At 42.0% G+C, this 13,733-nt stretch overlaps 1 protein-coding gene across 1 annotated transcript in view; it reads left to right on the top strand.

Annotated features, from left to right (window-relative positions):
* Positions 1 to 13,733, top strand: part of ASTN1 (astrotactin 1) — a 285,260-nt gene that overhangs the window by 99,518 nt on the left and 172,009 nt on the right. The window contains exon 2 of the mRNA XM_014540914.1: positions 2,746 to 2,933. Within this exon, the coding sequence (XP_014396400.1) occupies positions 2,746 to 2,933 (188 nt within the window). The remainder of the gene's footprint in view (positions 1 to 2,745; positions 2,934 to 13,733) is intronic.

The following is a 13,733-nucleotide window of genomic DNA, read 5'->3' as shown; positions in this document are numbered from 1 at the left end:
CACCAGAGTTAAGTTAGGGTTTTTCAAAATGCTGACATGCTGAGCTCAAAAGGTTCACCATCACTGGCTTAGAGCAATGAGAGGCTAGCTTCCCTCTGAATGGGCACAGGCAGGGTTGAAGAGACACCAGCGTGTATGGAATAAATCCCAGGTGCAGGCAGGAGGTTGGGTGTGTGTTGTGATGGGTGATTCAGTGATACCACTAGGTGCTCCATTAGGAATTAGTGCTGCTGGTGACTTATGCCTATAGTGAGAAGGAGACTGAGTTTGGTTTCTGCAACAATAACAGGAAAGGGACTTAGAGGAGGAGGGTGTGTTTCCCAGGAGGAATCTTCCCAGTGCTTGGGTGTGAAGGCTTGATGGGTGAGGGTAAGTGCCACCTAGTAGGGTTTGTGACTGGAGGGGTTTCTACTAGTCTAAGCAGGCACCCTCGGAGGCACGCCCAAGGGTTTCTATTCACCTGAGAATTGGAAAACCTCCTTAGAGGAAAGGTGAATCGGGAAGCCTGAGTCCCTGCCTCACCCACAAATGGGGCTGTGCCCGAGGCACAAGGCGGAGATGCAGGGAGTCATCCATTCTCACACCCTCTGCCCACTGCAGCTTGCTGAATGCTATGCCAGGCACATCCCAGAGCACGGACAGCTTGTCAGTCCAGCACCCATCGGGGTAATTGAGTCCCCTAGGCCAGCGGCTCGCGAGCCACATGCGGCTCTTTGGCCCCTTCAGTGTGGCTCTTCCACAAAATACCAGCTCTTCCACAAATACCGACTTCTGCGCATGGGCCACAAAGTTTCAACTGCACTGTGTGTGCACGCCCCCACGTGGTATTTTGTGGAAGAGCCACATTGAAGGGACCAAAGAGCCGCATGTGGCTCGCAAGCCGCGGTTTGCCGACCATGGTCCTACGCGATCAGGGAGAAGGGCTAAGTCTTTGCTGCTTGCTGGTCCTCCATCACACCCCGCCGTTACTCTGTGCCCTGGTCTGTGGTGTGAGATAGGCGATCATATCAGTGTCTTCTAGATACTAGCCATGACCGGTGCCTCATAAAGATTCTTGTCACTCACCCACCCTGAGAGGGATGGCTCACATTCTTCCTCCTCCTCCTCATTCTCTTATCAGGGTCTGAATGTCTTCTCCCCACTTACCTGCCTATTAAAGGGAAATTGCCCATACTTCTGGCCCAAACCAGTATTATCTTCTGAAAAGAAGGCTACTTTCCTCTCTCCTTCACCCCTCTACCCAGGCAAGATGAGTCTTGCCTCCTCCTACGTTCCCACAGAATGCTGCCATGCATGTATTGTAGCACTTAACCCACGCTCACTCACGGTGGGTTACTTTAGAGCAGCGGTCGCCAACCGATGGTCCACGAGGTCCGAAAGGTTGTCAACCCCAGCTTTAGAGAACTTGTCAAGGGCCTCATGGGGATTCATGTCTTAGTGCCCAGAATAGGGTCTGATGCTTAATATATGGCCAGTATGTGTCTGTTAAATAAGTGAATAAATATATAAGTAAATAAATCAGAACATCATTTGTGTCCTCATACAAATAGTGAAAGGTATTTATAAACTCCATAAATATTTAAAATTGCTTTCCTCTTTATGGTCGTGGTACTTGATGAGAATATTCTTCTGAATGTGTTTTATTAAATCTTTTTTCTGTCTATGTGGAATTAGTTTTTTGGTCAAAGGTGATAAATTTTGGGAGAAGCCATACCTTACAAAAATGAAGTTTTAGAAAGCAGAGCTTTGCCCAAGTGTGTTCAGCAGAAGGTTAGTTCCCTGGTGGTAATAGTAAAGAAGAAATGGTCTGGGGCCAATGAAGTTCAGGAGGGACTGGGTTGATCAGTTCTCTTTTGTGGAATGTCTCAAAGCTTTGACCTGGTGTTGCTTAGGAATATTAGTGAGAGGGTCATATCACAGTGACCTCTGCAGCAGGAGCTTAGCACCTATGGTATGAGGTGCATGTTTGGAATTTTGTTATTGATTTGTTGGTGATAGACCAGTGTCTCAATCTACCGCCCTGAGGGCAGGTGAATGTCTGCTCTTAGGAATGTCGTGCCTGTGCTAAGGACCCACTTCTGCACCACCCTCTCCATGCACACCATCTCTGCTCTGCAAAAGTGAAGAGAAAATTTAAAGGGAATCAAAATGTTATTTTATCTGCCACACCAGTATCAGACATCTCCAGTGGACTCTGCAGAAAATGATTATGGTTTTAGAAATAACCTGTCAGCCCAGTTGCTCTGCAGTAATCTCCCAGGATGTTTCCATAAGTACCAGTTCTCTGCATGGTAATTACCAACTCTCTCCATGGTAGATTCCTGGTATCTAGGAGCAATTGCTAGGGAACTCACACTTTCACAAATTTACAAGAGGAAAGCAACCTTGCATTTACCCCAGGGGGAGCTATCAGGGTATTCAAACTGTGCTGGGTAAAGGCTGCTATTGATCATAGAAATAGCGCGAAGAACTTGAATTTTTACCTGGTCTTTTTCTCAATGTGTGAGAGGCTGTCTCGCTAGATTATAGTGCTAAGACTGATGGGGGATAATTTTCTTCTCAGGGTCTCTTCCACTCCTTGACATTTGGAGCAGCAGTAAGTCTGACCTAACTGTAGTTGGAACCCTATGTTGTCTTCCTCTGATGCTGGCTAATCGGTACCAGTGTCTATGAAGAAGATGAGTAAGAAGATTTGGTCTGGTACAGCTGGAATTCTGATCTGTGCCTTTGCTGTTTGTCCTCTAGAGATTTCAGGGAACACAGAGGACATCCCTCTGGTGCGCTGGAGGCAGCAGTGGCTGGAGAATGGCACTTTACTTTTTCATATCCATCACCAAGATGGTGCCCCAACCCTCCCTGGACAAGACCCAACCGAAGAACCCCAGCACGAGTCGGCAGAGGAGGAGCTGAGGATCCTGCACATCTCGGTCATGGTAAGAGCAGCATAGCCTTCACCTCTCAGGCCATGGCTTACATTACCTTGACATTAAGAGTCTTGGTGCCAACACACAGCTCTGTAAGACCCAATGCCATAATGATCACTGATCATGTTAATGAATAATTTTCCATTTATGGGAAAGCAATCCACCTGTGGTGTCAGTAAAAGTTGCAGTTATTTCCACAGCACCATTACCCAACTGTTCTCTGTAGGAGCATGCCTAGGCATAGAGTTTTCACAAACCATCAGCAGTAGACAGAACCAGTAGACTGTCTTAGAAAGAAATTATTCAACTCGTATATCCAAATATCTTATAATAGTTGTACCATAAATGTTGGCCAAATGATTGAATAGCCAAGCTGCTTGATGCTACCAACTCCTCTTCCCTCTTGCATCACCTGGGAGAAAGTCAGCATCCTGGTAGTCTCTCCTCATACAAGAAAGGTCATGGCAATAGATACTAGTCCCTCCCTCTAGCCCAGCTCAGAAACTTCACCATCAGTAACCCTTCACCTACTCAGAAATTAAAAAAAAAAAGTTTAGAAGATCCTAATTAGCAGATTTTTTTCTCAAAAAAATTAAAATAGTATTCCTAAAGTTATAGGAACTTGTATTTTAAAATCTCACTAGAAGTTTGTACAATGGCAGGTAGGGGTTTTCTTTGGTGGTGTATCATTCATCAATGTATCCTTAGCACTTAGAACAATGCACTCACATACTTAATGCTTAATAAATATTTCTGGAATAAATGAGTGAATTTCCCAATGCAGATAGAAAATACCTGTTATACTTGATATTTTATGTACTTGTATTATGTTGACAAAGCCAATACATCTTCTGCTCCTAGGGTAACCTGGGAGCAAATTGAGGCTTGACAGATTAGCCATGAGCCATATGTATGGAGGGCATAGGCTAGTCTACTGTTAGGAAATTCAGCTGAGAACCAATCTAGGTCTTGGTGTAAACTTTAATCATTTATTATTCTGGTACCATCACTACATGCTGTTTAGTTTTGTGTATCAGATTGGAGGAAACTGAAACACATTTTAGATATATGTAAATTTTCATTATCCAAATACTTGGCATAGAAACTTTCCCCATAAGAATCTCTCATAAAATCTCAGAATGTAATCCTTCTATATCTTCCTCAATCCGTGTCCCTATGAATAACTGGCTCAATAGATTACCTGCATACACATAAGCTACTTTATGTAAACTATCTAGTCAAGAAAAGAATTTTTGAACAGCAAATGTTAAATCTCAATGTCCAAATATGCTAGAAGACAGATAAATGAGATTGCTATGCCCCATATTTACAAATGAACTGAGGTTTATAACATGGGAGTTACTGTACTTGTACATCCATAATCAAAGGCCAGTGTTTCCTTTCTCAGAGAAGGCTGTCTGTAGTATAGTTTGTAGTTTCCAGGGAGTGGTGAGGTCAGTCCGATCTGAGGAATCAGCCCGACATTGACCAGGGTGACAGATGTGATGTGGAGGCCCCGTTGTCTTCACACTAATAATATGGTCTGAGTGAAAAAAAGGGTACAGGGTGGCTTCCCACCAGCTATCCACAGCCTTTCATGGTTGGGGGAAGCAGTCATAGTCATGGGTGGTTTTTGTTTTGTTTCTTTTAGTCCAAGACCATGTCAAAGAACCTGTCTTTTTCACACCAAATATAAGTATTAAGATTCCCAAGAACTAATACTGGGTGTGATTTTTGTCTGAAAGAAAGACCTTGAATACAAGAAGTTAAGATAGGTAGCATGTCAGAAGGAGTGTTTAGTTGGGGTGGGGGAGTCCGGTGAAGATCCTGGCGAGACAGTCTAGTGCTTGCTCTGGTTGCTACCTCATATTTTCAGTGTGGCAAGGACCGCACTGTCTATCCTCAGATGGAGGTATTTCGGTACCTTCTCTAGAGGAGTGTGTGTGTCTGTGTGTCTGTGTGTTCTTGTGTGTGTGTGTGCGCACGCACACATTTGTGAATGCGGATGGCAGTGATGATAGAAATACACTGATCAAGAATGTCAAAGTATATGAGGAAATACGCTCGGTACCTTCTCTAGAGGAGTGTGTGTGTCTGTGTGTTCTTGTGTGTGTGTGTGCACGCACACATTTGTGAATGCGGATGGCAGTGACGATAGAAATACACTGGTCAAGAATGTCAAAGTATATGAGGAAATACGTTGTGCTCATAAATATAACAGCCCCTGTGAGAAACCCTGCATTATGAATGCCATGCTTTTCTTGAGACCCCTGGGCAGGGGTTAATGGACAATGGACATTTAAATGGAAAGAGAACAAAAGTCAGCCTTATTGCTGTGCCTTAGACCTTTCCTTCATATGCTACTGGTCACCATGGCAGACCACTAATGACATTCTCTTTCCCAAATAAAATGGAAGATAATATTCCTCCAGCTTTATTTAAACTAAGTTATTTTCAATGAGGCTGGGGAGGCAGAGGTTAAAAAGCAGTGGGCAAAGGGTGAGAATGGACAGGTCTTGTGTTTGTCCCTGGCTTGGCCCCTTGGAAAGGCCCACATGTGATTGAAAAATTAGTCCTTTGACTTCTGCAGGAGAGTAGGGTTCCCCGGATGAACTAAAGATATAAGTACCACCTTCCATCCTCCTCAAAGATGATGGGGTCAATGTAGTCCCCTGCAGCCCAGCTTGCTGCTCACCTTCCTCCATTCCCAATCCACACCACCACCTCCCACACTGCCTCTCCTATGCTGAGTCTATTGTAGTCAGTTTCAAAGCTGCAGTGGTGTATTTGCCCTCAGCTTAGAAATCAAGCCTGAGGGTATTGTGTTTGAAGATGTGATTCCTAGAATCTCTTATGTCTTAAGAGATGCAGAGATGGATAGACTTTATCTGATATTCTTTATACCATCTTCTTCGGATATAAACTAGGCAACTAGTTGAGGCATCCAGAATGACAACATTATAAATGTGAGAAGATAGCAAAATGCTTTGACCAATAACAGTGTTGGGCAGCAGAATGCATTGAATGAAATCTTACTGCCCAAACGCTTTTATGAAATAACAAAAATGGTGCTATTTTTCATTAACTATAATGATGACTATTGGTATAGTTTTAGTTTGGACCCATTAGCATAATTTGAAAAAGAGAAAACTTAAGGTGTTTATTAAAACATGAATACATCTAACCTTTTCTCTCTTATTAAAAAAATATATTTAAAAGCTTAACTGATAATCCTAACTATTTCCAATATGTGTAAAGGAAATTAATGGTTCTGTGAAAAACCTTAAGCTTTACATTTCTTTCATTTCATATTTATACCTTTCTTATTCATCTTGTCTCGATGCAGGGATTGCTGTTTATATTTTGCATTTACCATGTTTTGTTTTAAACACAAAATAGAAGTAATGAGAGAATGAGAAACACAGAAAAACCTTTTTTGGTATCTTTATGACATTGTATGAATGAGAATCATTAAGTCATTTCCTCCACAGTGCCCAGTACAAATACACCATCAGCAAATCGTGGGCTGGCAGAAAACCAATATCTCGGCTGGGAACTGGGCAATTTTAAACTTTGGAAAACATTTTACTTTTGTTATTTTTTTTCAATCGCATCCTAAAATTTTTAATAATTTTTTCGCCAAAATGCTACCATTTCTTCCTAGTGTAGAATAATTGGACTTCCCTCCTGAAATCTTATATCATTGCTCTGCAGGTCAAACAATGTATGTTAACCTCCTTTGTGACTCAAACTTGGCTGAAGAGATTTATTTCAAATTTTGCAGGATAATTGGCATTTAAAACTACAAAAGTACACACGGGTAGTTTTTTGCAAACTCTTGAACAAGTGAAGGCAAAATCATCAAATGAAAATTGATGTCTGAGTTTAAACCAGAAGTCAGATAAATCTTCAGTAATAAGCAGATTGTTTATTCCTAAGAAGATCGGGTTTAATATGACTTTATATCGGCTATTCAGACTCTGTGTGGATTAACATTTCCATATTTTACTTTTGCTAATTTACCATATGATCTACATTTTCTTCAAGTATGTAAAAGAGTTTAATGATGTCTAATAGAATTTTAATGTATTATCTATATATTTCATCTTTGTAATTAAAGATGGCAGTGTTAATAGACTTGCTATATTGCAGCCAGGTTGGTTAAGTGCATTTTTCACAGCAAATAGCCTTTCAAAAATACTGTGCGTTGATGTATATTTTGTAGTGATAATTCCGACTGATAAGTAATATCTTTTATAGTTCAGCCTTCTTAGGCACAATTCACAATTGTGGGGAAAAATAATCTTTGTGCATTTGTCTATCCCCCTGAGGATAAAGTCCATTAATCAAGCGTGGGTGCTGCTGAGGCTGTCTAGCCCCCTCAAAGCCCCCACCTCCCCTGCATGAAGCTCATTGGCCATTGTCTACAGGCTCCTGTGGCCTTGACTGCTGGCTCCTCAGGTGTCCCCAAGCTCCTTGTTTCTGGGAACCTCTGATGAGTTCAAGAGACATTTTCTCTTTAGGGAGAAACATGAAGACAACAAGGTTCAGGGACGAAAGAGACCACAGGTGCTTTTGTGGAGTCCTAGAGTGCAGGAACAGAATGGACACTCTAGGGAAGTCCCAGTCTAGGGAAGTCCCAGTCTAGGGAAGTAACATTTGGGGCTGAGTTGAGTAGAAAGCCCACAGAACTTTTATGGGAGCCTCAAGGACCGTGTTTCCAAGACTGCAGAAGACTTTGTGCCATGGGACCCATCCTTTCTCTCACTGTTACATTTGAGTTTGGTCCAGCTGACTGTGCAACACATGTGACTTTGCTTGAAGTTGTCTTCATTTCACTCCTAAAGCTCAGCCACTTCCAGAGCAGAGAAAAGCAATTCCAAGTGGTCATCACTATGTCCACCAAGACCACCAGGTACTTACTAAATGGTCATGGGCACAGGAGGGATGGTGAGATGCCTTTTCTGTCAATACCTTTTGCCTTCAGAAATCTGTTACAAAAATTATTAATCAGGGTTACTTTTGTATCTTTATTATCAATATTATTTTTGTAGTTCTGACTGAGGATGCCCTCATTTATCAGTGCTGATCTTTTTTACCTTTAAGAACCAAATGGAGGAGTTAAATGTGTCATGCCTTACTATGAAGGGCAGAGCTAGGGCAATAAATTGGAAGGTACAAAAAGATGGGTCCTGATTCAGTGCAACGAGTTTTTCTAGCAATTCAAGCCATCATGCATCTTGGGACTGGACTGCCTGACTGGCGTGCTGCCCACCTGCCAGACTCATTACTGTGTACTCTGCCTTGCATTAGGAAAGTGGGGTGCAGTTCCTAAAATAATCAACAAAATCCCTGGAAACAGAACTTCTTTGCTTTGGATCTTTGCTCTGAAAGACTGATGTGCAAAAGACTGGAGATCAGGGTTCCTTCAAAGGCTATTCCAAGAGCCAAAGAAGGTTTGGCTTGCAAACCTCCTCACCCGGCACCATAATTTGTCTGTGCATCTCTTACAGGTACATGGGGGTCTGTTAGCCATTCAATTGCTCAGCTAACTTCGTCTTGCTGCCACCCTTCCATGTTCCTCTGGAGCTGGGATATAGTGGAAAAAAACACTGGGTTTGGAGTTGGAAGGTGGGCTTCTAAGGCTGGCTTTACTATGGTGGGTAATTGGCTGACTTTTTTGGGAAGATTTATTACCTCGTCTGTGAAATGGATGCATTGGTTAGACTTTTAAGTGATAAAGAATGGGGACCCCCTCTGTCCTTCTCTGTAATGGAGTTTTACAATAGAAATTCATATGGAGGTAAGGGAGACAAGAATCCTCTGATTAAAACAAAATTCAAACAGAATTTCATGAAGCCTGGAACTGGTAGGTCATGCAGGATCTATGTCAGTGATGGCGAACCTATGACACGCGTGTCAGAGGTGACACGCGAACTCATTTTTTTGGTTGATTTTTCTTTGTTAAATGGCATTTAAATATATAAAATAAATATCAAAAATATAAGTCTTTGTTTTACTATGGTTGCAAATATCAAAAAATTTCTATATGTGACACGGCACCAGAGTTAAGTTAGGGTTTTTCAAAATGCTGACACGCTGAGTTCAAAAGGTTCACCATCACTGATCTATGTCATCTTGTCAGCCTCAGCAGTGGCTTGGCTCTTCCACACCTGTTTTATTGCTCCTGTTGCTATGAATTGGTTTCTATGTCTTATAGTCTCTAAGTCCACCCCTGCCCCTCCCGGCTTCATTGCTTTTATATATTTGTATTTTCCATTTGCTCATCACGTCACCTCGCTTTTGACCCCTCCTGACTTCTCTCAGTCTTACAAGGTTTCCAGCTTTGTTCCTGTGGCTGTCAGAGTCCCTGTTTTTTGTCTCTTGTTCTTACTGCTTTGGGAGAGAAGCAGATGGCTCTACCCAGTTGCTATAGTTCCTGTTCAGAGCTTTTCCTATCAAGTTATCCCATAGGTCAGCGGTTCTCAACCTGTGTGTCTCGACCCCTTTGGCGGTCGAACGACCCTTTCACAGGGGTCGCCTAAGACCATCCTGCATATCAGATATTTACATTACGATTCATAACAGTAGCAACATTACAGTTATGAAGTAGCAACGAAAATAATTTTATGGTTGGGTCACAACATGAGGAACTGTATTTAAAGGGCCAGAAGGTTGAGAACCACTGCCATAGGTGGATGTAACCCTAACCTTCTATTGGCTGTAGTTATGAAGAGGTGGGCTTCTGTGGCACAGAAAATGACCATCCCTGTTCTAGGCACAGCTCAGAACCACTTCCTTTAGCAGAGACTGACTTTGTCATTCAACATAATGGACATAGTACCGTCTACCTTGTAGAGAGAAGGATTAAATGATATCATCATTATCATCATCTTATTTTGTACCTACTATGTGCTGATGCTAAGTATTTTCAATGTATATTATCTTATTTTTTTAATTTTCATCACAATACCATGAGGGTAGGGTTTATTATTTTCCCATTTTGCAGATGAGGCGATTGAGGGCCAGACAAGCTAAGTAACTTACCTAAAATTAAGCAACTATTAGGTTGCAGAGCCAGGATTTGAATTGAGGCACTTGGCAGTCTATACTATGAGAAGCAGCTAGCTCATATTCTGGCCCACATTAAGTGGCCAATATATGTTTATTTCTTGTCCTCTTATCAGCTTTTGTTATTTTGTTGAATTCTGTCTGCTAAGACTCATCTGACACTTTTCCTCATTGTTACTGCAAAACTACTAACTCTATGAGCACTAGGACCCACAACTACTGTGGAACACAGATCTTTCTCTCTGTAGCTGCACCAGGCAGCTAACCCCAAAAGCTCAGATCTGTTCAGCGTGGCTAAACCCACCTGCCCACCTTGGCTTCAGCCATGCCACCTCACAGCTGGCCATGGGTTTATTGGCAGGGAAGGGAAGAGGACAGTTACGGGTTTCCAACTCTAAAATTGTGAAAGTCATGTAACAATAGACCGGCTGCTTCATATACATCCTTTCACACTTTCAGAGTAAATTTTTAGAAATTCAAGAAGCATTTTAAAAGCATTATTGGCCTATTATTGATTTAAAAGAATCATTAACTCATTTATTTATTTAGATATTGATTCTTTCATTTAACAATATCTGTCAGACTCGGGTATTTTTTTTAGCTACTAAGGAGATAGAAAATTAATAATACAAGATTCTGCTTTCAAGGGACATTCAATCATATTATTAATGCTTAACATTTGAGGATGGCCTTTGGCAAAACTAAGAGCCAGGTGGAATGCAGTCTTCTCCATTCCTTTCCATTTTTACATCCTTGTTACAATTCTGGTGTTTCCTTTCTTGAAGCTCATGGAAGCCTTAAGTCACCTCATTTTTCCAGACAACAAGGAAAATAGCCAAGAGGCCAATTTTTCACAAGGATACTAATACCTTTTAGCAACTTGATGTAATATTCTGTACCGCCATTTAACTCACTTGATAGAGAAGCCAACAATTTACTTTTAAGTACTTAGTTCCCAAAACCCCTGAAGATCCTTTTGAAAGCAGGAGCTGTAACCTCTTCGGGGTTCAAATCAATATTAAGAACTGGCAGAAGTCAGAGTAATGAAGCTATCAGTTTGCTCACTGCGTACCAGGGAGGGTGTAAGATTATTTTCCTGCATAATATCAATCAAGTCCCATAGCAGCCTGGTGAAATTAGATGTGCATTTTCCCCCATTGTGACTTAGAGAAAGAAAATCCCAGAATCAAGGTCACACAGGTGGAGCCGGTATTTTCAAGGCCAGTGTGTCGGACCTCTGACCTCAGTCTGCTGTGGGACTGTATTGCTTGGTGGCACCAGAATCAGCTGGTCTCTCCCATTTTCCAGGCGGTGGGGTCACTTTGCTCTCTCAGCTAGTGCAACAGAAACTCTTCGCTTGGTGGAGATGAGGAAGAGGCACCTAGAGAACTGGATAAGATGTTATCATGGAGGAGTCTCTGAGCTCCTTCAGAAGTTGCAGAGCTAGATTGGACAAAAAGATCAAGCATTGCAAAGAAGCCTGAGGTTGGCTCTGAGCAAAGGTCATTGAGAAGCCGATGAGGACTATAGTCTCTGATGTTGAACTTGAGTGAAGTGGTTTATAGCAAAGGCTTTGCTATCAGAGAGACCAATTGAAATCCTAGTTCTACCACTTACTAGATTTTCTAGTGACCTCGGACAAATTGCTTAATCTCTCTAAACTCATTCTCCTCATCTATAAAATGGTAATGATAATAGATTCTGCTTTGTAAGCTGTTTTGATGATTGCATGAGATGATTTTTATTAAGCACTTCCTATAATGCCTGGCCCATGGGAGTGCCCAGTAAATATTAACTAGGTAAACTCTTGGGATGTCATGCAAGCTCCCTGTAACAATTCTGTGTGCAATGTGTTACCCGGTGGCCACTACCTTAGAGAGGCAGAAAAGCAGCTGGGATCATAGCAACTTCTTAGAGGAGTCCTGGAGGAGTCATACTTAGGGAAAACACCAAGGCAATTAGGGACATCAGGGCAATGGAATGAGCCCTTACAAAGCCGGGATGCGGTCATGTACATCCAGGGCATTGTTAAGCTGCTTCTGTTTCATTGTTTATAGGGTTTCCTAGCAGCTGTATTATGGTTTAGGGTGATAAGCCCAGCTCCAAGCTTCCCTGGAAGAACTTCACCAATTTATTTTTTCATCAAACCAAATGATGTCATTATGGGAATTCCTTTTCTGCCCAGGTATCCACACATACAGATTGTTATTACATTCACAACAGGGAACAGAAGACATGGAATGGTGGGTGTATTCACCATTCAGATGCTTATTCCTAATGCTGTTACCTTTCCTCCAGGTCATGCTGTCTTCCCCACGCTTCCTGCCCCTATCAAAACTTTGGGATTTTTTTTTTTAGTTTTATTCATTTCAAACGGGCCGAAATGTTTGCCCACGGCTGCTCTAGGTCATGCTGTCTTCCCCACGCTTCCTGCCCCTATCAAAACTTTGGGATTCCCTCACAGACCTGAAGTTTGTCTGTAAATATGCCCTCAAACCTACTCTTATCACACCAATGGGCTCTGATTGGAGACAGACTGGATTTGATAGTAGATGTAGCAGCTCTATATAATGCCTGGCCCATGGGAGTGCTAACATGGAGAATGGCAGAAAGTTAGGCCAGGGCTCTGTGAGCTCTGTTGCAATTACCCATCTCTTGCCATTGTAGTGCGAAAGCAGCCATACACAATATGTTAGTGAATGGGTGTGGCTGTGTTCCAATAAAACTTTATACAAACAGGCAGTGGACCACATTTGGCCTAGAGGTCATAGTTTGCTGGCCCTGATCTAGTACTTTCTCCTCATTTTGTCTACAGAGCCCAAACAAAGACTAAAATCTAGTAATTTGGTAGAAGTGGTAGGGTTGTACTTGCAATGTAAAGATAATAGTTTGCTAGTTTTTGTCAGCTTCCCGTCGATTGGTTGCAATTGTCACTTAAGGCAGGCATTGACAAAGGTTGTTCTTGCTACATATTTAAGGCATGCGGTATTCAGTTCAGGTGACATGTAAGCACATTAGCCTCTCCTGTGAGATATTAAAGGGTTTAGTGAAGACAAAATTTGATGAAAACAAAAATATGCTTCAAATTGACAAGAGTAGTCTAAAGAGGATACTGATGACAAATATGCTATTTTTCTTCTCTGTGTAGCTGATGGCCCCTGCTTGGTTTCAACTGTGACATACACAGTAGACTATTATTTAAAAAAAACAACACACAGACATGTTAGAACAGCCTCTTAAAGCAAAATACCTACTAGAGGTGTTCACACATGTATGGGAGTAGAGTATGCTTGCGGACATGTCAGGATCAAGTTGGTTTGTGTGGGACTGATATGTAAGACTTTAATAGTTAGTGGTGGCTCTTTGCCTTGCTGATGAGGCTAAAGATAGACAGATCATATTAAGATCTCCCCTGATAAAGTCATCTGTGACCCTCTCAAAATTCTGCTAAAGTTTATTATGAATCTTGCCTTGCCCTGGTTGGTGTGAGCCAGTTGTTAGAACATCAGCCCATGCACCAAAGGGTCACAGGCTCAATTCTCGGTCAAGGGCACATACGTGGGTTGCAGGTTCAATCTCTAATCCCTGATGGGGCATGTGCAGAAGGCAACCAATCCATGTGTCTCTCATCTATGTTTCTCTTTCTATCTCTCTCCCTCTCGCTCACCCCTCCCTACCTTCCACTCTCTTTCTAAAAAAAAATCAATGGAAAAAATATCCTCAGGTGAGGATTAACAA

Source organism: Myotis brandtii, unplaced genomic scaffold, assembly GCF_000412655.1.
Source record: "Myotis brandtii unplaced genomic scaffold, ASM41265v1 scaffold250, whole genome shotgun sequence".
Taxonomy (NCBI): domain Eukaryota; kingdom Metazoa; phylum Chordata; class Mammalia; order Chiroptera; family Vespertilionidae; genus Myotis; species Myotis brandtii.
Note: the sequence above shows the minus strand (reverse complement) of the source record. Positions and strands in the feature narration are given on the sequence as shown.